At 44.7% G+C, this 26,319-nt stretch overlaps 1 protein-coding gene across 1 annotated transcript; it reads left to right on the forward strand.

Annotated features, from left to right (window-relative positions):
• The first annotated feature begins 8,706 nt into the window (after positions 1–8,706).
• VAX1 (ventral anterior homeobox 1) lies at positions 8,707–13,622 on the forward strand. Its single transcript, XM_030204826.1, has 3 exons — positions 8,707–8,944; positions 10,448–10,635; positions 13,128–13,622. The coding sequence occupies exons 1-3, from the start codon at positions 8,707–8,709 to the stop codon at positions 13,620–13,622; spliced, it is 921 nt and encodes a 306-aa protein (XP_030060686.1).
• The last annotated feature ends 12,697 nt before the right edge of the window (positions 13,623–26,319 follow it).

The raw sequence follows: 26,319 nt of genomic DNA on the forward strand, positions 1-26,319 counted from the left end.
CTCTCTGTTGAAGTCCACTTTGGCTTCCCCTAAATTACGCCCGACGCCGCGGGTTTCAATATTTTCATCAGGGACTCGGGTTAATCTTGCCCGCCTTGAATCCTCAACAGTCCGTGCACGCAGACTCTCGCTGTGCACTGAATTGTTCTTCCTTGGCGCTATTTAATGACAGTGAAGTACTGGCGCTTCACTAGGACGTCACTGTGGGAACAAAATCTAAAGTTGGTAAAACGCCCCCCTGTCACCGTTGTTTGTTACAAAGTACCCAAGATATCTTTTTCATGATACATTTAATACTTGAAATTTATGCTTATAGCGTTTCACTGGTCCAACTTATTAAAACAAAGTAAATATTTTGAAAAAATATATATATGTATTTAAACTGATTAAGAGAATAACATATTAAGGTAAAATTAAATCATGGAATTCCATTCAACCGATTCATTCAATCCATAAGGACTGACTGTATGTAACCTATGTATCCACCATTGTTCTCTTCATGTCAAAACTGTAGCTCGATCCCGTCCCGCGATGGTCTCTGGGACTTGCTCTATGATAAACCATTTTAAATCCGCAAAAGTGTGATGGTACTGTAAACAGTGTGGTACCAGAGGAGCTGTCAACGTTTTTGTTTTTAATTTACTTTTGTGTTCTATGAGTCTTATTCTCATGGTCCTTATAGTATGACCAACGTACTGCAAAGAGCAAGGACAATGTATAATGTACACCACATACGATGATAAACAGGTAGTTTGTTGTTCCATGTTGTATGTGCGTCGGGTGTTGACATGAGTCCACTGAGACATAGTGCTTGTTTGGGCACAAAATTGGCACTGACCACATGGCTGATGGCCTCCTGCTATAACAGTAGAAGATTCTGAAAGAAGATGAGTATGAACTAATTGATCTTTTAAATTTCTGCCCCTCGTGTAGGCTATACATGGATATTCCTGAAATGCTGGATGCAATGAAAGTACCTGCCAATGTTTAAAAATTAGATGGGCCACCTTGGGGGCCAAAGTGGAAAACCCCAATACACATACCATCTTGTCCATCTGTTCCTTATCTCTTTCTCTTTCTTTATTCAACAGCAATAAAGAACGCTGAGCATACCAAGCTCTGTTGTATGCTTGATGAATACACTTCTGATTGTATCCCCTAGCTTGCAACTTTAACATAAGCATACGGGCTTGCTCCTTAAACGTTTCATCGGTAGAGCAGATCCTACGTAGCCGTAAAAACTGACCTATCGGGAGAGACCACTTCAATTTATGTGGATGATGGCTCTGCCATGACAAAAGGGTGTTGCGATCAGTGGATTTGTGATATACTGTAACCTGTAGCTTATCAGATGTTTTATAAATCCAAGCATCTAAAAATGAAATATGAATAGTACTACTGTTAGACGTAAATTTTAAATTACTATCTAGATGATTTAGCCATCCTAAAAAATGTTCCAATTGATCTTGAGTCCCTGTCCATAAAAAGAATACATCATCGATGAAACGTAGCCAATGGGTAATATGATCCTTATACCAAGATGATTGGTATAAGTTGTCTTCCTCAAATTGACTGACATACAGATTGGCGATGCTTGGGGCGGCTGCGGTGCCCATTGCCACTCCTTTCTTTTGTAAATAAAAAGTATGATCGAATTCAAAATAATTGTTCTTAAGTATCAACGTAGCAAACGCCACAAGTAAGTCAGTGGGGATTCGTTCATCAAATTTACGGTCACTCAATGTTTTTTGAACTATAGTTAAAGCAGCCTCTTGTGGTATGTTAGAATATAAGGCCTCTATATCTAAAGTGACTAACAAAACTGTAGAGGATATCTGCCCTATTGCCTCGATATGTCGTAAAAAATGAGCTGTATCCTGTATGTATGATTTTGCCAGTTTGACATACGGTTGAAGAAAATAATCAAGCATCTTGGACAATGGTTCTAAGATAGTGCCCGTAAGGGACACTATCGGGCGTCCTGGGGGTTTTGTCAAATGTTTGTGCACTTTAGGTACCGTGTAAAACACTGGAGTCCGTGGTTTAGATGTTTGTAAAAATCTTGACTCCGCTTTTGTTAGGGTAGCCTGTTGGACTGCTTTTTCTACTAACTCAGAAATAGCGCCTTGTACAGTTTCTTTTGGATCTTCTATTAACACTTCATAGAACTCCAAATCCTGAAGTTGTCGGTTTACTTCCTGAATATATGATTGTTTATTTTGAATCACAATTGAACCACCCTTGTCTGCCGGGCGTATGACGATATTAGGGTCTGTTGATAATTCCTGTAAGGCTAGTCGTTCCTTCCGAGATATATTAACATGCTGCTTCTTCCTAAGGTTCTGCCCTGCCTGATTAGTTTCTAAATGATCTAGGTCCCGTAATACCAAAGCTTTAAACATGGCTATATGGGGATCCATCGGCCCAGGTGGAACCCATCGCGATTTTGGGCGAAAAATAGACACGTCCCTGCTAACACCTGTGCCCTGAGCAAAAAATAATTTAACTTGTAAATTACGAAAAATACGGGCCAAATCTATACGGGTGTTGAAGGGATTATATGCAACGGTAGGGACAAAAGACAAGCCCCGTTCCAGTACCTGAGATTGTTCCCCTGTCAGTTGTTTATCAGATATATTGATTACATTTGATTGCGCAATTGAACAGACCTTGTTACCGGGCCTGAGCCCCCTAAAAAAGATTGTGTAGGGGGTAAAGAAGCCCCTGCTACGCTGCCCAACGGTGCACTAGATCTAGTGGATGAAAAAGACACTTGAGGCTGGGCAGTGGTAGGGAGAGGAGGGGGAAGAGCAGAAGAAATAGGGGGCAAAATAGACGGAAATGTTACCGCCGCCGGGGGCTGTAAATTACCCGGGCTCATATATGAAGGTCCCTGTTGACCATGACTTATATTTGTGACTGGTACCCATGTGGATGGATAATAACTTGATTGCTGATGATTTTGTTGCACATATTGCTGGTTATCCCAGTTGCCTCTTCTTCGATTGCCCCTTCTGCGGGACCGTCCTCCTCTACCCCTTCGTCGGGTCTGCACGCTGAGACCACCATCTGAATATTCTTCAGAGCTACTTAAAGCTTCCGGGATATTTTTCATGGAACTTTGTAATGAAGGGTGGTTTTCTCGATTGTCTTTGGACTAGTGAAGAGCTATTCCACTAGCAACATTCCACGTAGAAGGCTGCGCAGGCTTCTGTTTCTGTGAGTCTGACGCAGGACGTCAGACTCACAGAAGCAGAAGCTTGCGCGGCCACATTGGTGATCTGCAAGGGCCGACTTCTACATGGAATGTTGCTAGTGGAATAGCATCTGAAATAGTAGCAACAGTGGAGGAGTGGCCTAGTGGTTAGGGTGGTGGAGGAGTGGCCTAGTGGTTAGGGTGGTGGACCTTGGTCCTGAGGAACTGAGTTCAATTCCCACTTCAGGCACAGGCAGCTCCTTGTGACTCTGGGCAAGTCACTTAACCCTCCATTGCCCCATGTAAGCCGCATTGAGCCTGCCATGAGTGGGAAAGCGCAGGGTACAAATGTAACAAAAAAATAAAATAAAATATAGGAGAAGCTGGATGTTTAAGCCATTTGTCCTCTCTGTGTATTTATACACTGTTTGCATAAATGCTAACCAATGCAACCTTTCCTCCTCTCAGTTCTACGCCCTCTTTTCCTTCCTTTCCACCCTTCCCTCTCTACTTTCACTCCCCCCTCCCTATGTATCTCACATTTTCCACTCCAGTGCTATATGTCAAAAGAAACTTAAGGACTAAGTACTTATTTACCGTGATAGTCTTACTCACATTATACAGAAACTGTTCAAATATGAAGTTAACTTAATAACTTTAACATTTTCCTCGTGTTTTTCTAAAATGTTTTCCTGTACAACAAAAATGCAATAAAATCTCTTTAAAGAAAAAAAAGAAATTGGAAGTCACAGTTCAAGAGGAAACTCACTGTGTTGTGACCTCCATCTGGTCCTCAGGCCATAACTCCCATCCCTCCACCACGTCCGTGCTTTCCTCCAATGGCTCAGGAGTAGCGCTACTAGCCTGCTTTTCTTCTGCCCTGAAGGACTTCTCCCATGGTGCAATGAGCTGCTCCGTCCCCTTGCAGCCTCTCTTTGGTTCTAATGCATATTTAGGCCCCATGATCAGATGCAAATCATACTAGTGCCCATATCCCCACCCCACGATCAGAGCTGGCGAGCGCATGAAACAATGCGCTCACCTGCTCTCGCTGCAAGTAGCATGCAAATGCATGCTAAACAGGGCATTAATTATTCCTCCCCAATGCTCAGCTCACCAAACAAGGGTGCTGCTTCCGTAGCAAACCCTACGCCAGCTCAGAGCTAGCGTTAGAGTTTGCAGAGAATTAGGGAGGAATGGGGAGCCCTGTCCAGCAAGCATCTGCATGCTAGCAGACCTCCCCAACCCTCCCTGGACACAAGAAACTCCCCTATATAATAGGGAAGCCCCACCAGCGCATTCCAGGATGCACTGGCAGGGCAGATCACCACCATTTTGGAGATGGCGCTGGAAGGAGGAGGGAGTGCTACTCCATTCTCCATCCTCAAGGTACGGGGAGTGTTCGGGGGTGCTACATCACCAGGGTGAAGGGCTGGAGGTCCTAGGACTGGACCACTGGACCTAGGGTTACCATGTGTCCGGTTTTACCCGGACTTGTCCTCTTTTTGAAGACATGACCAGGCAACCGGGCGGGTTTTGCCAGTCTGCCCATTTGTCCGGATTTCTGGGCAGGCGGGCGGACCTAGTGGTGTCCTATCCTCCACTTCCTTTACCTTACTATACTGCCCGGGTGGTCAAGTGACCACCTCTTCGGGGCAGGAAAGAGCCCCCTCTTTCCTGCCCCCAGTGCCTGCATACTGTTCCTTTGCTGATGGTCCTAGCGCCGATTCAAAATGGCCGCCGAGAGTTGACGTCTCGCGAGGCCGCTTCAACTCTTGGCGGCTATTTTGAATCTGCCCCGGGACCGGAGTCAGCAAGGAACAGTATGCAGGCGCTGGGGGCAGGAAAGAGGGGGCTCTTTCCTGCCCCCCAAGAGGTCGGGGCAGTATAGTAAGGTAAGGGGAGGGAAGGATAGGACACCCTTAGGGGTGTGTGATGAGGGGGGCGGGTGTGTGTGTGAAAGGGGTGGGGCGGTATGTGACAGGGGGCGTGTGGGTGTGAAAGGAAGTGGGATGGGGGCATGTGTCCTCTTTTTTTGGGGGGGGGGCAAATATAGTAACCCTAACTGGACCTCTAGTCCTTTCTGTCCGGGGTGAAGGGGAATTGGGGGTTTGACCCTCCAGCCCCTTGCACTGGTATGTTTGACAAGTCTGGTCTTTTTTTACATATATAGCCCGGACCTGTCAAGCAACTTCTGCAGGAGGACTGTGCCTTAGGGCGCATGCCCAGTCACAATCCTCAGGCAGAAGTAGCCCCATGATCAAAGCTAATAGCCTTGATCATAGGAGCATTATTTTCCCACACATTTCCAGTGCTGGTTGGAACAGCGAGGGGAAATCGATCCTCAGGACCACAGTTTGGTAACCCAGAGAAATTGAGCCGCTTCCTTACTCCTCCCCTTGGGCGGAGCTCCTGAATTCTGCAAGCCGCTCCTTCCCTGGGGCCAGGCCAGTTCTTCCTTATTTATAAATGATTTAGAGATGGGAGTAACTAGCGAGGTAATTAAATTTGCTGATGACACAAAGTTATTCAAAGTCGTTAAATCGCGACAGGATTGTGAAAAATTACAAGAGGACCTTACGAGACTGGGAGACTGGGCGGCTAAATGGCAGATGACGTTTAATGTGAGCAAGTGCAAGGTGATGCATGTGGGAAAAAAGAACCCGAATTATAGTTACGTCATGCAAGGTTCCACGTTAGGAGTTACGGACCAAGAAAGGGATCTGGGTGTCGTCGTCGATAACACACTGAAACCTTCTGCTCAGTGTGCTGCTGCGGCTAAGAAAGCAAATAGAATGTTGGGTATTATTAGGAAAGGTATGGAAAACAGGTGTGAGGATGTTATAATGCCGTTGTATCGCTCCATGGTGCGACCGCACCTTGAGTATTGTGTTCAATTCTGGTCGCCGCATCTCAAGAAAGATATAGTAGAATTGGAAAAGGTGCAGCGAAGGGCGACTAAAATGATAGCGGGGATGGGACGACTTCCCTATGAAGAAAGACTAAGGAGGCTAGGGCTATACAGCTTGGAGAAGAGACGGCTGAGGGGAGACATGATAGAGGTATATAAAATAATGAGTGGAGTGGAACAGGTGGATGTGAAGCGTCTGTTCACGCTTTCCAAAAATACTAGGACTAGGGGGCATGCGATGAAACTACAGTGTAGTAAATTTAAAACAAATCGGAGAAAATTTTTCTTCACCCAACGTGTAATTAAACTCTGGAATTCGTTGCCGGAGAAAGTGATGAAGGCGGTTAGCTTAGCAGAGTTTAAAAAGGGGTTGGACGGTTTCCTAAAGGACAAGTCCATAAACCGCTACTAAACGGACTTGGAAAAATCCAAAATTCCAGGAATAACATGTATAGAATGTTTGTACGTTTGGGAAGCTTGCCAGGTGCCCTTGGCCTGGATTGGCCGCTGTCGTGGACAGGATGCTGGGCTCGATGGACCCTTGGTCTTTTCCCAGTATGGCATTACTTATGTACTTATGTACTTATATATTTCCTGGGTTCCAGCCTGATCCTGAAACAGCCTGGGAAATGCTTTGTCCTCTGAAGCCCCCTCCCGACCACTACGATATTCATTGTGGTAATCCTGGAAACCCGGCTGGCTCGGTGTGCCTCCAGGAGAGATTTGAGAAGCCCTGGCCTAGGTACTCTTGCACCAGCCCTGTATAGATAGAGAGCTAGTACAACTGATACGCTGCAAAATGACTTAGGCAATAATATTCTCAGGACACACTCAGCCAGTTTTTTTTTTCAGGCTACCCACAATGAATATGTATGAGACGGATTTGCATACAGTGCAAGTTATCTCATGCATAGTCATTGCGAGTATCCTGAAAACCTGACTGGCTGGTGTGTATTCCTATGCATAACCTTTTATCCTTTTATCAAAGATCGATATATTTATTTAGATTTTGCTCAAGGCCTTTCTCTGTCCCTGAAGGCCTCACAATCTAATTTTGTACCTGACTGACCCAAGATCACAGCGGGATTTGAGCCGGCCACCTCTGGATGTCAAAGCCGGTGCTCTAGCCACTAGGCCACTCCTCTGAAGAAATCCCCCCTCCCCCTCCCCAGTCAGTGTGAGAAAAACTCCCCCCCCCCCAGCTCCTACCCAGCCCCTAAAGTCTTTGTGAAAGGGGGCCAGTGTGCACATGTGTCCTTTTCACCCCGCCCAAGCCCGGCTAGCAGACAGCCAACACTCAGAAAATTGTTTGTTAATAGTCCAATTAGATAATTACCATCTTTCACTCCCTGTGCTCTACCTTCCCCATAAAGGGCTGAATGGGGAGAACTGCCTGAAGAGGTCTTCTGCCCCTTCGAGGTGACGACGAGGGCCGGAGAAGGCTCCCTGCTCAAGGCCATCGCCTTGAATTCAATCATTGTGCCCCGATCAATGGGTTTATTGGATTACTGGCTCTACAGACATTGTTGCACTCACAATGAACTAGGCAGGCTAAAAACTCCCCCCCCCCTCCCCTCCCCCCTCCGCATTTTCAACAGAATATGCTGCAGTGAGCTGTGACTTGAACCCTCTCGACTCTCTTCCTCACTGGACGCAGCTGGAAGGTGGGCGACAGTGATGGCAGCAAGCAAAGGGCTGGAAAATAGCGCGCGGAGCCGGGATTTAATAAGACGGGAAGGCGTTTAAACGCGGTGGGGAGCGACCCGGCTTTTCCAAAGACTTCTGGGCATCCGTTAAAAGAAAAGCGAAACTCGGCCACCTCGGGGAGTTATTGTCGGTCCTGGAAGCCTTCTTTTGAGAGGGAGAGACTTCCCTGCTTCTGGGGCGCTTTTTTGGGTTTTTTTGCAGACGTATTTTTTCATGGATGAAGAACCACTTTGCTGAAAATAAATAACCATAACCTAGACGTCGGAGGTCAAACGGCAATCAAAGTGGGGAGGGGGGGGAGACAAGAAAAAAAAAATACAGCCACCCTCAGTAATGCTATTCCCAATTCAGGATGAAACTGCTCATCAAAACAGAGAAAAAAGTTTGGCGCGTTTGCTATATTTTCCTTCGGGAAGTCTCCCTCAAGCAAAACCCCCAATCATTTGCGTTTTATTCGCCGCCTAAACTCCGCTTGATTGGGGCCAAGCACAGAAACCATCCATTTGCGACCGGATATATGATCCAAACAATTTAGTGTATTCATGAGGTAACCTAAATGTGGAGGCTGCGAAATTACCCGCAATCAATCGAAACAGCGAGCGACGTCCCCGTGTGCGGAACAGCTAATAAGACACGGACGGAATTAAATCAGTTTTCACTTGCACGGTTAAGTATCTGATCAGTGGGCTAGAGGAGGCTGGACAACCCAACCCCGCTTCTCCAAGTGCTCCAGGCTCTGCCTTGCCAGAAAAGTGACTTCCAGATCCACAAACCCTTCTACCTGCTAGTGGAAGTGCAATAAGTCCCCCCCCCCCCATAAATATATTTATAAATAGATACGCGCATAAACACCCTCTCTCGTCTATAGAGAGATATACGTTCTTTGTACTGTATGTTTGAGAAAGCACAGAAAATGGACATTAGATGCAATTCGGATGCTGATGCTGCCAGGCTGGCGAAGACCCTCCACCCAGAAGGAAGAGACAGTAAAGATATTGAAGGCAAGAGTTCAAATCCCCCTCTGAAGGAGCAGCCGGGGCCTTTCTCTGCAACCGACTCGGCTGACAACTGCACCAACAGCGACTCTCTCTCTTCTGACCCGGATTACTGTAGGAGAATTCTTGTTAGAGGTAGGATATATCGACATTGGGTGTGGGGAGGGGGGGGGGGACTATTTCTTTTTGGCTTGTTTTATAGAAATAAGCAAAAGTGTCAAAGCCTTGCAATTTAGGCATCCAGCCCCTTTTGCACTGGCTTCTTCGGTCCGGTGCCTTCGGTTGCAGGGAGGGGAAAAAAAAGTTGATTCGATATATTTGATTTCGTTCAGGCGGTAGAGGGGATATTTTTATTCCAATTAAATCTAAGAGGCAACTTTTAACATTATTGTGCTGTTTTTGTGTCCAGCAAGTTGCTGTAACAGAGTATTTCCCAGTAATTGCGTTCTTAGACTGTATTCCTAAAGTGAAATTGTCTGGGAGATGGGGGGGGGAAAAAATCTTGCAATTATTTTTACTGCATTTGGATATTTCATAGGTCTATGTTTTATTTCAAAATTAAAAAGGCGACGAATTATTTTTTTTTAAACGGCTGCACTGATGAAAATTACAGTTAAAAACAAATAGCTCTGGAAATAATATTTAAAGATTCTGGCTAGTACGAAGGGGTCGGGAAATTTTTGAACGTTGCAGTTAAAATAGATTTCGAATTTCTTTTATAACATATGTAGGAAATTACATATTTAAAAGAAAATGTTTCAACTCCAGTTTCTTGTATTTGCCTGAATTTTTACAGACCAAAATATTTTGGGGAAAAATAGTAGCGTCTCATGCACTTTTCTAAATTATTTGATGGAAGTTTTAAATAGGAATTATCTATACACATATATCTGGTGGACGTTTTAAAAAATGAATTTTAAAAATAGGGCAGTGCAGGCCTAGCAAAGTAATGAATCCTTTGGCGACCGTTTGACCTGAGAGAAAGGTCACCGCAAAATAATGTGCTCTGCCCTGATTCAAAGCCCTCACGCCAAAGGAAATGATGGTTCAGATGCTTGTAGTGAAAAATGAATATTTATCAGAAGTTTACCTAACCTCTTTCTTTCCTTGTAAAATATAGACCTGTTTATGATCGCATTCGCTGGCATATAGGAACGGAAGCCCTTCGTTTTCTTCTTTTTTATGCCAGCAGATTTTAATTTTGCAAATCATTCTATAAATAAATCTAAGGTACGATTAAATCGAACAAATTATTATAGGCTCAGCATGTTTCAAAAATCGTGGAACCGGCCTTTGAGCGACCGGGGAGGTTGATAAACCAACCCATAACCAAGCAAGGCCCACTAGGATTAGACATAAAAAATAATTAGAAAACGAACTCGTTCCGAAGCTCCAGGTGCAAATTAAGCATAAGCACCCCATCCATTTACTACTGGGGCAGAAAGTCCTTGAATACCGGAGAAATGCAGCCCGTATGGTGGTGGGGGGGGGGGGGGGTCTGAGTTTTAGGACGTTGTTGAAGGCTGACCTACCGTCACGGTCAAACTCTTGTCACTTCCCAGTCGTTAAAAATAGTATTTTGCTGGTTAGTTTGCAGCCCGCCTACATTTATTTTTTTGATCGCTTTTCCTTTACCAGATGCCAAAGGTTCTATCAGAGAGATTATTCTGCCTAAGGGACTGGATCTGGACCGGCCTAAGAGGACCCGAACCTCCTTCACGGCCGAACAGTTATACAGGCTGGAGATGGAGTTCCAGCGGTGCCAGTACGTGGTGGGCAGGGAAAGGACCGAACTGGCCAGACAGCTCAATCTCTCCGAAACTCAGGTAAGGCGCAATGCCTAGACTTTACGTTCACGTCTTCAAGGAGCATAACACGCAAAAAAATCTCTCTCTCTCTCTTTCTCTAGCAAAGAGAGAGAGAGAGAGAGAGCGCAAATGGCCAATAAAACCAAAGTGGGATTGTTAGTTTTTACTTGATGGTACTATAGTAGGGATACTGTGACTTCCAACAGATATAAATGAACTGAACACGTGCACGCAAAGAAAGTGAGACAAGCAAAGTTAGGTGGGCTCTTAAGACAGACTCCGAGACACACAGGTATCACTCAGTTGATGAAAAGGATGAAATTTAGAAATTCGTTCACACACAGAATTACTCACAGTCCCATATATTCTCATACAGACACAGCACAGACGTTCTCTGTACCGCCTGTGTGCATTTTCTGTGTGCATCCATGTTGTAAATATGCACACGTATATACATGACACTTTAAATCACGCATTCACCAAAATCAAGAGAGCCGCACCAGACACATTTTGGGCATAAACGCTGTACATACTGGTGAATTTGGGCTTTATTTGTAGCCGTCTGTGTCCCTCCGCCAACATACACTACATAGGAGCCGACTCTGTGGGTGCTGTGGATGCTTGAGCACCCCCAATATTGAGAAAATTCCTTGTATGTGTCCAGGGAGGGGTTATTTCCACTAGGCTTAGCACCCCCAATAATTTTGAAAAGTTGGCTCCTATGCATACACATATGTAGAGTGAAGGCAGAGAGTCTCTCAGATACATGTTGAAGTGCTGGAAAATAAAGGAAAGGAAAAAAAATGACTTGAAAGGACATATCGCCCCCTCCCTCCCCCCCCCCCCTCAATATCCAAACTAGAATGGAACGCGGCAAAGTGAAAAAAATCTTTCAGGAAATTTTACTCCTGCGGTCTATCCAGGACATTTCCTGAGCGACCTTCAGAAGGAGAAAGTGCAGGAAGGCACAGAAGTGTCCCCAGCTAGGATTCTGCACTTAAACTAGACGCAAAAATCAGAATTCTTCATATCCCGATTCTCTAAAGAACGAACTGTAACTTGCAAATCGAAACTAAAGGGAACTTTTGCTTGGTATTTACTAAACTGTTTTTTTTTTATGAGGGGGTTGGTTAGTTATGTTCTATTTTCATTTTACGTGAAATCAAATGAGATTAGCGCACTTGCTGAGTAATAACTTAGATATATGAATGTGAGAGTGTCATTAAGGCAGAGTTCAAACTGAGACAGAGGCGTTAGTATTTTCAGAAGAGGTAATTTTGTCTCTTCTGTGTGATCGTGGAATACAATGAAAGGATTAGGTCATGATGACGATGCCACATTTTAAAGCACCAGCAAGAAAAAAAAAAAACCAACTAAACTTTCTTGGTGTTTTGAATCGCTGCCTCGTGATGGCCTTAAACCACGCAAATTCTTACGACGATCTGTTTCACATTTACAAAAACGTTTCAGATTTAGTGCACGTTTCGTTTCTACTTAAGATGAAAATGTGGAAAGCTTCTTGGCCTATAATATTTGGAAAAGTGTGTGTGTGTGGGGGGGGGGGGGGGGGGCAAAAGACTGTTTGTGTTTTTAAACAGAGAATGGAAAGGAAGAACCCGAAGTAAAAGTTTCCCTCTGTTTCTCCAAGTTCTTATTTAAAATTAAACGCTTAATGCTAATTCCCAATTTCCAATGTATTTATGGATGGAATCTGAATTTAAAAATATGGAGGCAAAACAGATCTTGCAGTGTCGGCCACGCGCCCACTAAATCCAGCCTGTAAGTGGTTTAAGGAAGGGGGTCACTGTGTGAAATCCACATTTAGTAGACGTGCAATAACCTGCCTCTGCTTGCATTTTGAATCCGTTCACATAAATATTTGTGAAAACTCTGTAGCTAGAGGTCAGTCGCCCAGTTTTGAAGTCTTTTGCTTTGAAATCAAAATCAAACACCAAATTGAGCCGTAATCCCCCTTTTCCCCCGTTCTCTTTCTATACGGAGAAATGTAATTTCTTGAGAGACAGGGCATGTTTCCCTATAACAGAACACATGTGGTCCCTTCCTCGGATATAAAGAAAAGGACAGTACGAACCTTTTGCAATTTTCATCTCCAACTGAAAATCTGGAAGCTGTTGGGGTAGTGACCCCCTTTAACAAAGAGGGAAACTCCCTGCCAGATTAAATGAAGGATTTTAGGAGTTTCACAGCTCCAGAAATGTCTGTGATTAAAGGAAAGCTTTGCGGGACGGCGGGAGGGAGGCCGACTGCATCCGGTTAACAGTCGCTGGTCTTAATTTAAAACGTTTATTCTAAGGATATATTGGGGTCTCTAGCTTGCAAACCCCGTGAGGGTGTCAGCTTGAAGCTTTCACATTAACAGATTCACAGACATGATCTTGCAACCGTTTGGTGTGGCAGGTGTAAACTTTCCCTCTTTTCTTCTGGTGACCGGGGACTTTGCGTGTTTTCGGGACAGGTTTTGACTAGCGCTTTTTCTTTTGTCCTTGCAGGTGAAGGTTTGGTTCCAGAACAGAAGGACTAAGCAGAAGAAAGACCAAGGCAAGGACTCCGAGCTGAGGTCTGTGGTGTCAGAGACAGCCGCCACCTGCAGCGTCCTCCGCCTCCTGGAACAGGGGCGACTGCTGTCCCCGCCGGGGCTACCTGGGCTCCTGCCTCCCTGTGCCACCAGCGCCCTGGCCTCGGCCCTCAGGGTGCCCACCATGGCCGGGAACAGCACAGGAACCGCGGGGACCTCTCCCCACCCTGCCGGCCCTCCCCAACCAGGACTGCAAGCCTCCACCCCAGGCCACGGCATCTTCAGCCTCCCGGTCCCCTCTCTGCTGGGCACTGTGGCCAGCCGCCTCTCCTCCAACCCCCTCACCATGGCTGGCTCCCTGGCAGGGAACCTGCAGGAACTATCTGCTCGCTACCTGAGCTCCTCGGCCTTTGAACCCTACTGCAGGACCGGCAGTAAAGAAAACCTGGAGAAAAAGGCACGGGACTGACATTAAGTATTCTATCATGTATTTATATTTATAGGTTTCTATATACACACACTTATGTATTTGTGTATATGGCAGGTGTGTGTCTGTGCATATACACGTACAAACACGGCACAGGCACACACACGCACATTGTGATTATATTTATGGAAATAGCTTGGAAAGACCCCCCCCCCCCCCCAACGCCCACCCTAAAATCCCTTCTTTCGTAGAATCTTTAAATCCACGCCTGATACATAATGACTGGAAGTTATGGCCACACTCAAGACCTATGTGGCATTTTCTGTGGGGAGCGGGTTCTCTTAGCTGTCGCCGATAAACGTGTCGCGACTCAGATGCAAGCAGTGGAAGTTGCTGGGGAAAGACCCCGATTTCAGCTTGAAATAGATTCAACCTGGGCAGAGCGGCAGCAGCAGCCCGCTTTCGAGAGGAGTCAGCTCAGGGGGCCAGGGAGCATGGGGACACATAGATTGGGGCCAAATTTTATCAATTCCATTCTGTCCTTTCATATTCAAAAACGGACACTAGCTTTTCACACTTTTTATTAAGTTTTCACACTTTTTTTTGCAGAACACGTCTTGCGAAATGCATCATAATTTTGTTTGTTTTGGGTTCATGTTCACTAGCTGTACGCATCTATTTTTTTTCCTGACTTTTTTTTTTAAGTAAATGGATTCTTTACTCTTGAAAGGTAAATAAACGAAAACAAAGCAGAAAAGTAAGATGATACTTTTTTAAAATAATCAGACTAACAATACATATTTGAATTAGCTTTGGAAGACCAGAATTTTCTTCCTCAGATCAGGACAATATGGCTCATCTTATGATTTATTTCGTTTGGGTTCTATTTATTACCTTTATAAGATGACCAACACCGCAACCAGCCCTAGCTTCGTTGGGGCAGAATTACACTTGAGAAGTATCAGACTGTCTTATCTTCTGGTCCAAGATTTCTGTTCTATTCTATCTATATTTTTACACCGTCAACACTCAGATAAGGACCTCAGCATCTGAGGGATGTGATATCAAGAGCAGATTCATAAGCAATCACATTAATTTTCAAAACAAATATGTTTTCAAGGCCTTTCTAAAACATAGGTAGGATGGAACTCGGCTTAGCTCAGGAAGCAAAGCGTTCCAAATCCTTGCACCTTGAAATGGGGAAACGAACAGACTTTAAGTGAAGGGTATTTGAAACTTGCAGAAAAACAGAATTATGCTTATAAGGAGGGAAAGCAAGTAACTCTCCCTGAATTTTGGCCATAAATTGATTTAAACACTAAACTGCCAAGTTAAACGTAATACTTTATTACAGATAAACCAATGGAGGTCTGTCAGAAAGCCTAGCAGCAATGTCAAACTTACATTTGCTAATCAATGTTTTCCCTCAAACTTTCGGGGATTTTTTCCTTATAACCCCCCCCCCCCCCCCAGACACACATGAAATAGGAAATAATCCAGCAAAGACTCACCAGGTCCTCATGACCTGCAGCCAGTGCTCATCCTCTGGAATTCGTTGCCAGAGAATGTGGTAAAAAGCCGTTAGCTTAGCAGGGTTTTAAAAAGATTTAGATAATTTCCTAAAAATTCACAATCCATTATTAAGATGGACTTGGGAAAATCCACTGCTTATTTCTAGGCTAAGCAGCTTCAAATCTGTTTTACTGTTTTCGCCAGATTGTGACCTGCTTTAGTCTCTGTTGGAAAATTGATACTGGGCTTGATGTCCCAGTGTGGCAATGCTTACGTTCTTATGCTTTTTAGCTTTGAAAATATTGTTGCATATTAATAGTAATTTTCCAGGATCCCAGATCTCCTGGATATTGTACATTTCCGAGTCTCACCTGATACCTTACCGCCATCTGCTCATACAGATCCCAAACGGGTGGTCCCCATGAAATCATCCCCAAAATAATGTTACTAAAATTGTTAAAAACGGCTAAATGTAAACGCATTAATATTATCAGAAAGGAAAAGTATCATCCGAAGGGATGGGTCAATAATCTAGACAGACCTCACCGTACACAAATGCTTTCTACCAATAGCTACATTAAAAAAAAAAGTTCTAATGCTTTTTTTTTTCCTGCTCCGCTTTCTTTCCCATCTAAGATTTGAAGGTTATGTAGTGGTCGGAGTCTCCCTTTTCAAATATTCGTCCCTTTTCAGTTTGAAAGGTGTTTACAAGTTATTGCTGGGCGGGGAGGGGGGTTGAACAGTAAAGGCAGACAGGTTTAAATCATCTCATTTCAGCTGCTTTAAAAGAATCGAACAAGGAGAATAAATTAACACAATACACAAAAAAGCTATAAAAAAGATTTGACAGAAAATGCGCGTCCATTTATTACAGATTTCTTGTTTTGTTTTTGCAATAAACGAAGAACTATAACACAGATGTGCTTTCCTCCCCCCCCCCCCCCCCACACAAATAGTCCTTCCAAATAAAGTGAGTATAATTTAATAAAAACGAAATTAATTATAAGGATCATTTCGCTTTTTTTTTCCTTTAACAAAATCAATCTCTATACATGTGGAGGTGTTTTGTGCTTTTTTTCTTGTGTGGTCTTAGTCTGAGAAAGTACTTCGAGAGAGTACCACAAACCGAGCTCACATTTTGATGCCTTACCCAAAGGAGGTAAAATCCGCCACAAAGGGCAGCCTGTTCTCATTCATTAGGGTATTGCTTTGGGACTTTTGTGTGGTGCTTTTCAGGTTGTATAATTACCGGGCATCCAAGTCTAACCTCAGACAAAAGGGAAGGGAAGGAGCGGAGTGACTGGAGCAGTTCAAGAATTTGAGGGAAACGAAACACGGACGAGAGTTTAGGGAATCTAGGCTCAAGGGGGTGGGGGGGACTGGGGGCTAACGAATGGGTGATCACGGGGTAATTCCGTGCATTTGGCAAAAACTTACAGGGAAAGATGCAGGTCGTGTGATTTTAGGGAAGACGTGAAAGAAAAAGCCCGTTTCCGCTGCTTGTGGAAGGGAACTGTTAGACCAGCCCTGCTCTGTGGCCAGAGCCGTGGGAAAGCCTGGGAGGAGAGTGGACACACGCACAGCCAAAAAAACCACAAAAACCCGCTTTCCTTTTGCAAACGCTGGTCATCAGATCGAGAAAAAATAAATTCCGCCTCAGAAGTGGACGCGGGGGGAGGAAAGACCACTGGAAGATGGTTTTTTCAAAGCCAGAAGAAAGTTTCCTGAATTAAAAAAAAAAAACCCCGGCTTTGCAAAAACCCAGCTTTGATGGTCTAATTTCTACCACTGTTTTAGATGTTTAGTGATATGTGATGAGAAAGATAAATACCAATAGGATAAGAAAAACGTTACATTTATTATAAGATAATTTTGAATTCACCCATTCAATATCAACAATATAGCATAGGTAAATTCACAGACAGGGTTTTCAAACATTTCATCTTTTTGAGCTTTTCGCCCTCCAACAAGCAGCTCAGCCGAAGTTTCATTTTGTTGCAATTATTCGTTACTGTTAATATTTTGGGTAAAAAAACCTTTGACCTTAATAAATTCCGAACACTTTAGGCTGCAGTAAAAATGTCAGAGGTCACAAGTAATTGCAATGCCCAGGTCAAGACTTGACTTGATTTGCCATGAGGTGTGGTCCAGTCAAGTGATTATTAAGCCATGTGAACCGGCTCTGCCCCAGACTCCAGGAGATAGGAAGTCACCCGATTTCCCTGTCGTTTGCGTGAGTACTAATCCCGGCTCTGCCCCACTCTCCAGCTATTTTTTTGCTCTGTAAATCTATGGACAGCAGAGACGGGAGAGTTGTCCTAGGGTCTTGAACCCAATCAAATGGAAGCGAGTTATTACAATGTCTCTCCCCTACCCCACATCACCAGATTTTTCAAAGCAGGATAAACCTGACAGCCATTGCTTTTAAACCCCCATACAATTCAAAAAGAATGAATGCAAGTTTTAGGGCACCACAATCGTTTGATCTGTTAAGAGCAATCAAAGAAAGTTTATTTCTACATACTGGTGTGGCTGCACCAAACAAAATAGGCAGTTTCCTTAAATAAACTCCCATTTGAAGTGTTAGTTTAATGCAGAATAGGGCATTGGGGGGGGGGGGGGCAGAACCACATCCTGAGCCCCTATCGTGCGTTGGCACCTGAGCATGGCAGAAAAGTTATAACAGTTAATTTAAAGTGTTTTCATAACCAGAAGAGTATTCTGGAGAACGAATTTCAAAACCGTTTCAGTGCAGTGTTTTATCATGGAAATGGGGCTGCTTAGAAATTATAGGGGTTGAGTGGGGTTAAAATTTTATTTTGAGACTTTTCTGGGGCGAAATTAGGGTGGGTATGAAAACAAGACAGTATTTTTGCTTTCAGAAGGCTCTTTTTTTTTTTTTTTTTGCAAGTGAGGACAAAACAGATACAAATGTTGTTTTGCAGGTGGGGTTTTTTTTAAAAACCATTGGAACTGGGACTGACTTAATCATTAACCTCCCCCTTCCTTATATTTCTTACTCAAATATATTTCCTCCTTTTCAGGTGAACATGCCTTAAGTTTTAACCCTGCTCAGAATAATTAAACAACATGCAACTAACCCTGGTCATAGTAATTTAACAACATGCGAATTGGCAGTAAACAGTAGGCTGCAGATTTGTTTGATCACCACTCTTAACATAGTAACAACAAATATGAAAAGTAACACCCCGAGCTACACTTAAATTTAATTCAGTGTGTAATTAAACTCTGGAATTCGTTGCCAGAGAATGTAGTAAAAGCGATTAGCTTAACGGGGTTTTAAAAAGGTTTGGATGGCTTCCTAAAGGAAAAGTCCATAGACCATTATTAAAATGGACTTGGGGAAAATCCACTACTTATTCTAGGATAAGTAGCATAAAATGTATTGAACCTTTTCAGGATCTTGCCAGGTATTTGTGACCTGGATTGACCACTGTTGGAAATAGGATGCTGGGCTTGATGAACCCAATATGGCAATACTTATGTAGAACATACTTCTTCCCCCCAGCTACTTGTCTTGTCAGCTATGTAGCAAGTCTATCCCCGATTCATCGCCACCAATCCCAGGTCTCACAGCTCCGCCTTGACAGCAAGAGCCCTGGTGTAGGCATGTGCCTCCATGTCCGTTAACTGGGTCTTGTGACCCACCCCTTGCTTATTGTTATGACTCATCCTTCCATGAGTCACAACCCCCATAGCTCGGGTATCTGCCACATGAATCAAAGACCCCTACCCCCACCAGGTCCCAAATCTGTGGCCTACAACATCACCCTGAGGAATTAAGTTCAATAATTTCCTGGAAATCATTGAGAAAGAGATCTAGTCCTATATCAGATAAATTAATTTTATCCCTTCCACAAAACCCAGCACACCATGGATCAACCCAATCATGTTGTAGTTGGAAGCCCCCTACCCCTAGCCAACAGCCAAGACCCCCTTCTGTCTGTTGATTTTTGCCAGACTACGTGTCCACTTTCTCATGGCCCATCTGGCGGGCCTGGAAATTATATCTGACCAAACCACTCAAGAAGATGCATAGCAAGATAGTATAAATCTAAAATTGTCCTTCATAGTATCGAGTCTCTTTCCAGTCAAGTCGTCCACATCATTTCCTCCCAGGTGGTTTTTATTAATTTTATTTGTTACATTTGTATCCCACATTTTCCTACCTATTTGTAGGCTCAATGTGGCTTGCATGGTTACAGAAAGGTGATTAAGACTGCGATGTTAACAATTACAAGGTGATAGTATGATTAAAATGGGTCTATTGTGGTTCGCCCACACTGGGGGAACGAGCAACTGAAGGTTTGTGTTATATCCATGTTGTGTTTTAGTGATGTTGTGTTTCAGTGGCCGGGCGTTTATATTGGTTCTGTCTGGTAAGCCTTTCTAAAAAGATGAGTTTTAAAGTTTTTTTCCGGAAGTTTAGGTGGTTGCTCGTGGTTTTCAGATCTTTTGGTAATGCGTTCCGTAGTTGTGTGCTTATATAGGAAAAACTGGATGCGTATGTTGATTTGTACTTCAGTCCTTTACATCTTGGGAAGTGAAGGTTTAGATATGTTCTTGCTGATTCAAATGTACATCCTATATAATAAAACACACCTCCAACATTCTGAAGCTGACTGCATGGCTGAGGCATTCCTGCTCTCTGTATCCATCTCCTGAATTGACATCACATACTTCCGGGTTCGTCGCAAGCAGAAGTGACCAACCACACGAGGTTTCTCGGCTTCAGAATGTTGGAGGTGCATTCTATTAAATAGGATTGGTCAGTTCCTTTTCTATATAATAAAACACACCTCCAACATTCTGAAGCTGACTGCATGGCTGAGGCATTCCTGCTCTCTGTATCCATCTCCTGAATTGACATCACATACTTCCGGGTTCGTCGCAAGCAGAAGTGACCAACCACACGAGGTTTCTCGGCTTCAGAATGTTGGAGGTGCATTCTATTAAATAGGATTGGTCAGTTCCTTGAAGCACAGCCAGAGCTCAGCGTCCTGCACAGTAATGCTCAGACACCAGAGAGAGAAAGAGGGGGGGGGGGTGTATCTCTGTCACACACACACACACTCTCTCTCTCTCACAGTCAATGTCTTTCTCTCTCTCTCACATACTCTATGTCTCACACTGTATCATATTCACTATGTGTCACACTGTCACTCACACACTCTCTTGGCCTCATATACTCAGTCTCACAGAGAGTCTGTGTCTCACACACACTCTCTCTCTCTCGCACACACTGTATCTGTGTGAAACACACACACACTCTCTCTCTCTCACTGTGTCTCACATATGCACTTGCACACACTCTCATTCTCACACACACACACTCTCTCTCACAGACACACTCGCACCCAGACTCACTCTCTCTCTCACACACACACACACTCGCACATTCACTCTCTCTCTCACACACAGTCACTCTCACATACACTCTCTCAAACATACACACTCCGAGGAAAACCTTGCTAGCGCCTGTTTCATTTGTGTCAGAAACAGGCCTTTTTTACTAGTAAGTACATAAGTATTGCCATACTGGGAAAGACCAAAGGTCCGTCAAGCCCAGCATCCTGTTTCCAACAGTGACCAATCCAGGTCACAAGTACCTGGCAAGATCCCAAAAAAGTACAAAACATTCTATACTGCTTATCCCAGAAATAGTGGATTTTCCCCAAGTCCATTTAATAATGGTCTATGGACTTTTCCTTTAGGAAGCCGTCCAAACCTTTTTTAAACTCTGCTAATCTAACCGCTTTTACCACATTCTCTGGCAATGAATTCCAGAGTTTAATTACACGTAAAGTGAAGAAATATTTTCTCTGATTCGTTTTAAATTTACTACATTGTAGCTTCATCACATGCCCCTTAGTCCTAGTATTTTTGGAAAGCATAAACAGACACTTACATCTACCCGTTCAACTCCACTCATTATTTTATAGACTTCTCATTGGTAGGTTGATCAGGTCGGTCATGTAGTATTTCATGAACCAGGGTGCATACTGTGAAGGCGATACGTTCTTTGATTGGTAGCCAGTGTAGTTTTTCGCAAAGGGGTTTCGCGTTTTTCAAATTTTGTTTTACCATAGACAAGCCTAGCTGCCGTGTTCTGACCGGTCTGGAGTTTCTTTAATATTTTTTAGTTTGGATGCCGAGGCTTGAATCTCACATTATATAGAAGTGGGAGCAACTGCCTTCATCTCATGCCTCACTCCTCGAACCAGGAAATCTGAATCCTCCGATGCACTGTGCCCAAATGGATACTGCCCGGCATATGCCCAGCTCTGTGGCCAGCCCAATGAATATATGAATGTCCAATTATTCAGACAGAGCACACTCGGCCAAGCAGCATCTGGGGAAAAAACACTAGTCATGGGAGAAAGGCAACTGATGCACAGGGAAAATTAGTGATAGAATCCAAGCCATCAACAGAGAGAAGAACAGAGCAACAGGCTCATAAAGATCATGAAAACGTGTGGAGAAGTGATCCCAGTCAAGTTGATAATGTATCCTAAGGTAAATCCGAAAATCCTCTCCCAAGCCACAAGGCAGACTAGGAAGGATGAATATTTTTATTTATTTGTTACATTTGTACCCCACATTTTCCCACCTATTTGCAGGCTCAATGTGGCTTACATAGTACCGTAAAGGCGTTCGCCAGTCGGTTGATAACAAATAACAAGGTTATATTGTGGTTGAACGAGGTAGTTGTGTATCAGGCATCTTGTGGGTCGAAGGGTATTGTCCAGTACGATCGTTGGTTATGTTGTGTTGTTGGGTGTAGGGATTTACGTTAGATCGGTGGGGTAAGCCTTTTTGAAGAGGGTGGTTTTTTAGTGATTTCCTGAAGTTTAGACGGTCATGGATTGTTTTCACGGCTTTTGGGAGTCCATTCCATAGTTGTGCGCTTGTGTAGGCGAAGCTGGATGCATGGGTTGTTTTGTATTTGAGTCCTTTGCAGTTTGGGTAATGTAGGTTTAGGTAAGATCGTGATGATCTGATTCTGTTCCTGGTTGGTAGATCTATGAGGTCTGTCATGTATCCTGGGACTACGCCGTAGATGATTTTGTGGACCAAGGTGCAGATTTTGAAGACGATCGGTTCCTTGATTGGGAGCCAGTGTAGCTTTTATAATATAATCCTAAAGTGCTCTAGAGGTCCAACACTCTTAATGGTCTCATCACCCAACCCCACTGAACTGGCACTCGTCGCCACACCTATTCAAAAAAAATGGGTACCAAAATCCTTTCAATCCTCCTCTACCGCTGCAAACATTTCTTCAAGATTGCAGCAAATTGGTATTTGATTAAGACTACACCATCAGCATGAACAAGGAAGGACCAAGTGCAGATGAACAGACAGCTAGAAATGCCCTCACCAGGCCAACAGGGCAGGTACCAGTCCCTTAGACTCGCTTCAGCACAATAGACTGCCCAAAACTTGCTTGGTCAGTTTTGGAATGAGTCAGTTGGATATGAAGGATGTCGCTCTGCACCCCCGCATTCTCCAGAAGCAGACCCCCACCCCATAGAGCTCCTTTTACTCGGACCACCAACTCACTCACTCTAAATGCACCATAAAAGGCAGATGCAAACACAGCTCTGAACAATGCTGCCTCATATTCAGAGTACGCAATCGCAGGCACAACCTTCAACAAGGCTGCCACTAAGTAATGTGTGATTGGCTGGCTGGAATCTGACGCAGGAGGATGCATCCTACCCCAGCCCACAAACATACGTTGGACAGGGAAGATGGAAGCTGGATTCCCCAACCCAAAGCCTTACAGAAAAAAAGGCAAAGTCAGCCACCTGCCTGACCACCACACCCTTGGAATATCCCTGGGCCCTCATGTGTAACACATCCTCAGCCACTTTGGCATCTGACATCAGCCCCGAATCCCAACTCCCACAGTGTAGAAAGGACACAACTCGTTCAAAACTGGCAACATAAGCAGATCATGTAGCAGAGGCAAGAGAGTGTCCCAGCGTCACCCACACTTCTGATTGCCCAACTCCCAATGGTGGGATGGCATTGGTACGTACTCCTTGTCCGCTTCTGGTACGAGGGTCCGGAAATGCTGAAACTGGAAACGAGAAAGCGTATCAGCTATTCTGTTAGTGGCTCCTGGGCCGTGTCTAGCTCTAAGATAAATGTTAAGTGTCAACCAGCTTAATATTAATTCCCTGACCAAGGAGTTCACAAGCGAGCATCTAGCTACCTGCCTGTTCACCAGCTTGACCACCCCTTTGTTGTCACACCACACCAGTAATCGCTTGTCTCACAGTCTGTTAGGCCAAATTGCACAAGCCACAACAAAAGGAAAGAGCTCTAGAAAGGTAATATTCTTCATCAAACAAGCTTCTATCCAGGATGTAGGCCAAGATGCAGAACATCACAGACCACTACAGTATATGCTGAACCCCAAACCACCCACCACATCCGTGAACAATTTCAGGTCAATGTTGAACACCTCCATGCTCTGGAAAGCTAAAATCCCATTAACTCCAGCCACATCCTAAGATCCATCTGTATACCCGCGGATAAATGGACAAAATATTGAGGTTTCCTGACACAAGCAGTCACTAAGACCAGCCACCAAGAAAAGGCCTGGCCCATTGGAATGACCCTGTATGCAAAATTCAAGCTACACAGAAGGAATTGAACAGTATGAAGGGGGGCTTGCAGACCACAAAGAACAGATGCGTAAGTGCCCCTAATTGTTCAGCCTTGTCTTTAGGCAATCTGGTCACCATCTGCACCAAATCAATCTCTATACCCAAGAAGGTAATAACTGTGACCAGACCCTCAGTCTTATCTGCAGTCAAAGGTATACCAAAGTGGTTGGCTACATCTATAAGCCTATCACACTCGTTACTACCCACCATACCCATGAACAAAAAATCATCGAAATAGTGAACTGTGTTGACAAGGCCTGCCCTCTGGGCCACTACCCAATGGACAAAGGAGCTGAACAGCCCAAAGTACGCACAGGAAACTGAGCATCCCAAGGGCATGCACTTGTCAAAATACATCATCAAACCTAAATCCCAATAGTGGAAAGGAAGAAGGGTGAATCGGCAATAGCTGAAAGGTGCTCCAGTTCCACATCTATGGACCAAACCAAGAACACAACTCCTTTGGGATGCCATCATTGACCGACTGACCAACCAGATGAGAGAGGTTATGAATCATCTGAATTTCCATAGCTCCTTCTTAGGGATCCCTGCCAAAGGAGAAAGCATCAATACCAGAAGTCCTGTAGCCAAGAGGGCCAGCAATCTTGCCCAACCGGAGCTCCTACCCCATTTTGTTGGTCACAAGCTCTCTCAACTGCTTGATCAACAATGAATTGTGAACAACATTATTCATCAATGAATCCTAGAATGGTATAAGGAACCCTTCAGTGAAACCTCTCTCCAGCATCCCAGCTGTCTCTCTATCAGCGTAATGCTGTAACCACGGTTGCATAGTGGCAATCCATATTGGGGTAAGTGCTCTCTGAATGGGATTATTGCTTTCCCAAGGGGGTAGGTCTGTCAGCTCCTCTCTTAGGGCATTTGGTGGCTGCATATCCCTGACCACAGTGAAAACATATATCGGAGCCGGCTCCTGATCCATAGGTACCTTCTCCAGTTCCAGGGGAATGAAAGGAACAGTTGACCCTGAAGTAGATGGCCCTGCTTGTCTCATACTGGTCATGCCAGTCCCACCTGATTGAGGGGCCATGTGTGTGAGCACATGACGTGCAGGTTTTCTTCCATCTTGTCACAGAAGGCCTCATTGTAGTTCAACCATGACCATCCGCCATACCGCTGAAAAGCAACAAGCACAGTGTTGACATAAGACAACACAAGACCACTCTGATCCAGGTCCATATGTCCTCACACACTTGCCAAAATGTGGGAAAGAATGCATCCAGTTAACGATATTCCTGGCTAACCTCTTCTCTTTCCTGACATCACCCTGCATCTTTTGACATCTTCTTTTTCTTCCTACAAATCCTACCCTCCATCAGTTTAAAAACATTAATATACACCCTCTTCCTTATCTTCCTATTCAGGGTGCAAGGGACCTGCTCCAACAATTCCGACAATGCCACCAGAGCATGTGGTCCTCTAGCCTCTTTACCCTCCCCTTTCAGGGTCCCAGATGACAGCCTGGCTACATCCAAAGAGGAAGAGGAGGCAGATCACAAAGAAGAAGAAGAAGGCAAAGAGATCCTATGCTTTTTTCCCTTCCTTCTTCCCTTCTTAGCACCTCAATCATGCTTTGCAGATTTTTACGGTCTTTCACCAGGTCTAGATGTACTAGCTCCTGCCATAGTTGTCCCAGATGTAACAGCACAGTCATCATCATCTGATCCCTGAGGAGGGTCCCTCAATGATGCAATGGCCCCTTCGTCTAGCAAGACCACACCCTGGCAAGCCGCTTGTACGGAGTGCTTCAGGCTGGTGGCTTGCCACCAGATCCCTTGTAGCCGCTATTCTGCTTGTAGAAGGTTCCTCGCTGGGGACCATTCATCCCTGATCATCAGTCAGAGGCATCTGTAAAGACATAAGGGAGACACTAGCAGAATCGGCTCCAGGTTCCCCCGCTCAAGCCCATGCCACAATGAATGCCTCTCCCCCTCCTATAACCCTGGGCTGCTCCAGTCCTAAAGGTTGGGGCACCATAAATGTTAACCAAGGTCCAGCCAGGCCTATTGGATGTAGGACAACCAAAGGAGGCTAATAGTACTGCTGCCACTTGCCCATGACCTGAGCATCCTGTTGTGGCACCTGTGGCTAACCCATCAACATGCTGGGAGATCCCACACACCCACCATTGGGCTCAGAAGACATAAAGGAGGGCTGAGACACAGTAGCAGGAACCTCCTGAGTCCCACCTTTGGCTGGATTTGAAACCCCAAACCCCTGGATACTGCACTCAACTCCCAAAACCTAATGGCCAATGCTTCAAAGCTGGAGGGGGGGGGGGGGGGGAGAGAAGGACAGCAACAGCTGGATATGCAGAAGCAGTGATCCCAGGAGAGGGTGCCAAGGGCTGCACAGGTCCTGCAGTCCCAGGGGGCACCAAGGTCAGCCTGGGATAGCTCTGCGAAGAACCAGCAGCCTGCAAAGATGGAGCAGACTCAGCGAGAGAACCCACCCCATCCAGGCCGTGACCTTCCTGACTGCAAGACCTTCTGTATGGAACCCATCAACGA

Source organism: Microcaecilia unicolor, chromosome 5 (genome assembly GCF_901765095.1).
Source record: "Microcaecilia unicolor chromosome 5, aMicUni1.1, whole genome shotgun sequence".
In the NCBI taxonomy this organism is placed as follows: Eukaryota; Metazoa; Chordata; class Amphibia; order Gymnophiona; family Siphonopidae; genus Microcaecilia; species Microcaecilia unicolor.

What these genes read in the sequence shown, in the direction of transcription:
- VAX1 (XM_030204826.1), top strand. Translation starts at nt 8,707, where the DNA reads ATGTTTGAGAAAGCACAGAAAATGGACATTAGATGCAATTCGGATGCT. An exon ending in TAGGAGAATTCTTGTTAGAG is followed by an intron (nt 8,945 to 10,447) that starts GTAGGATATATC and finishes TTCCTTTACCAG; the next exon opens with ATGCCAAAGGTTCTATCAGA. An exon ending in TCAATCTCTCCGAAACTCAG is followed by an intron (nt 10,636 to 13,127) that starts GTAAGGCGCAAT and finishes TTGTCCTTGCAG; the next exon opens with GTGAAGGTTTGGTTCCAGAA.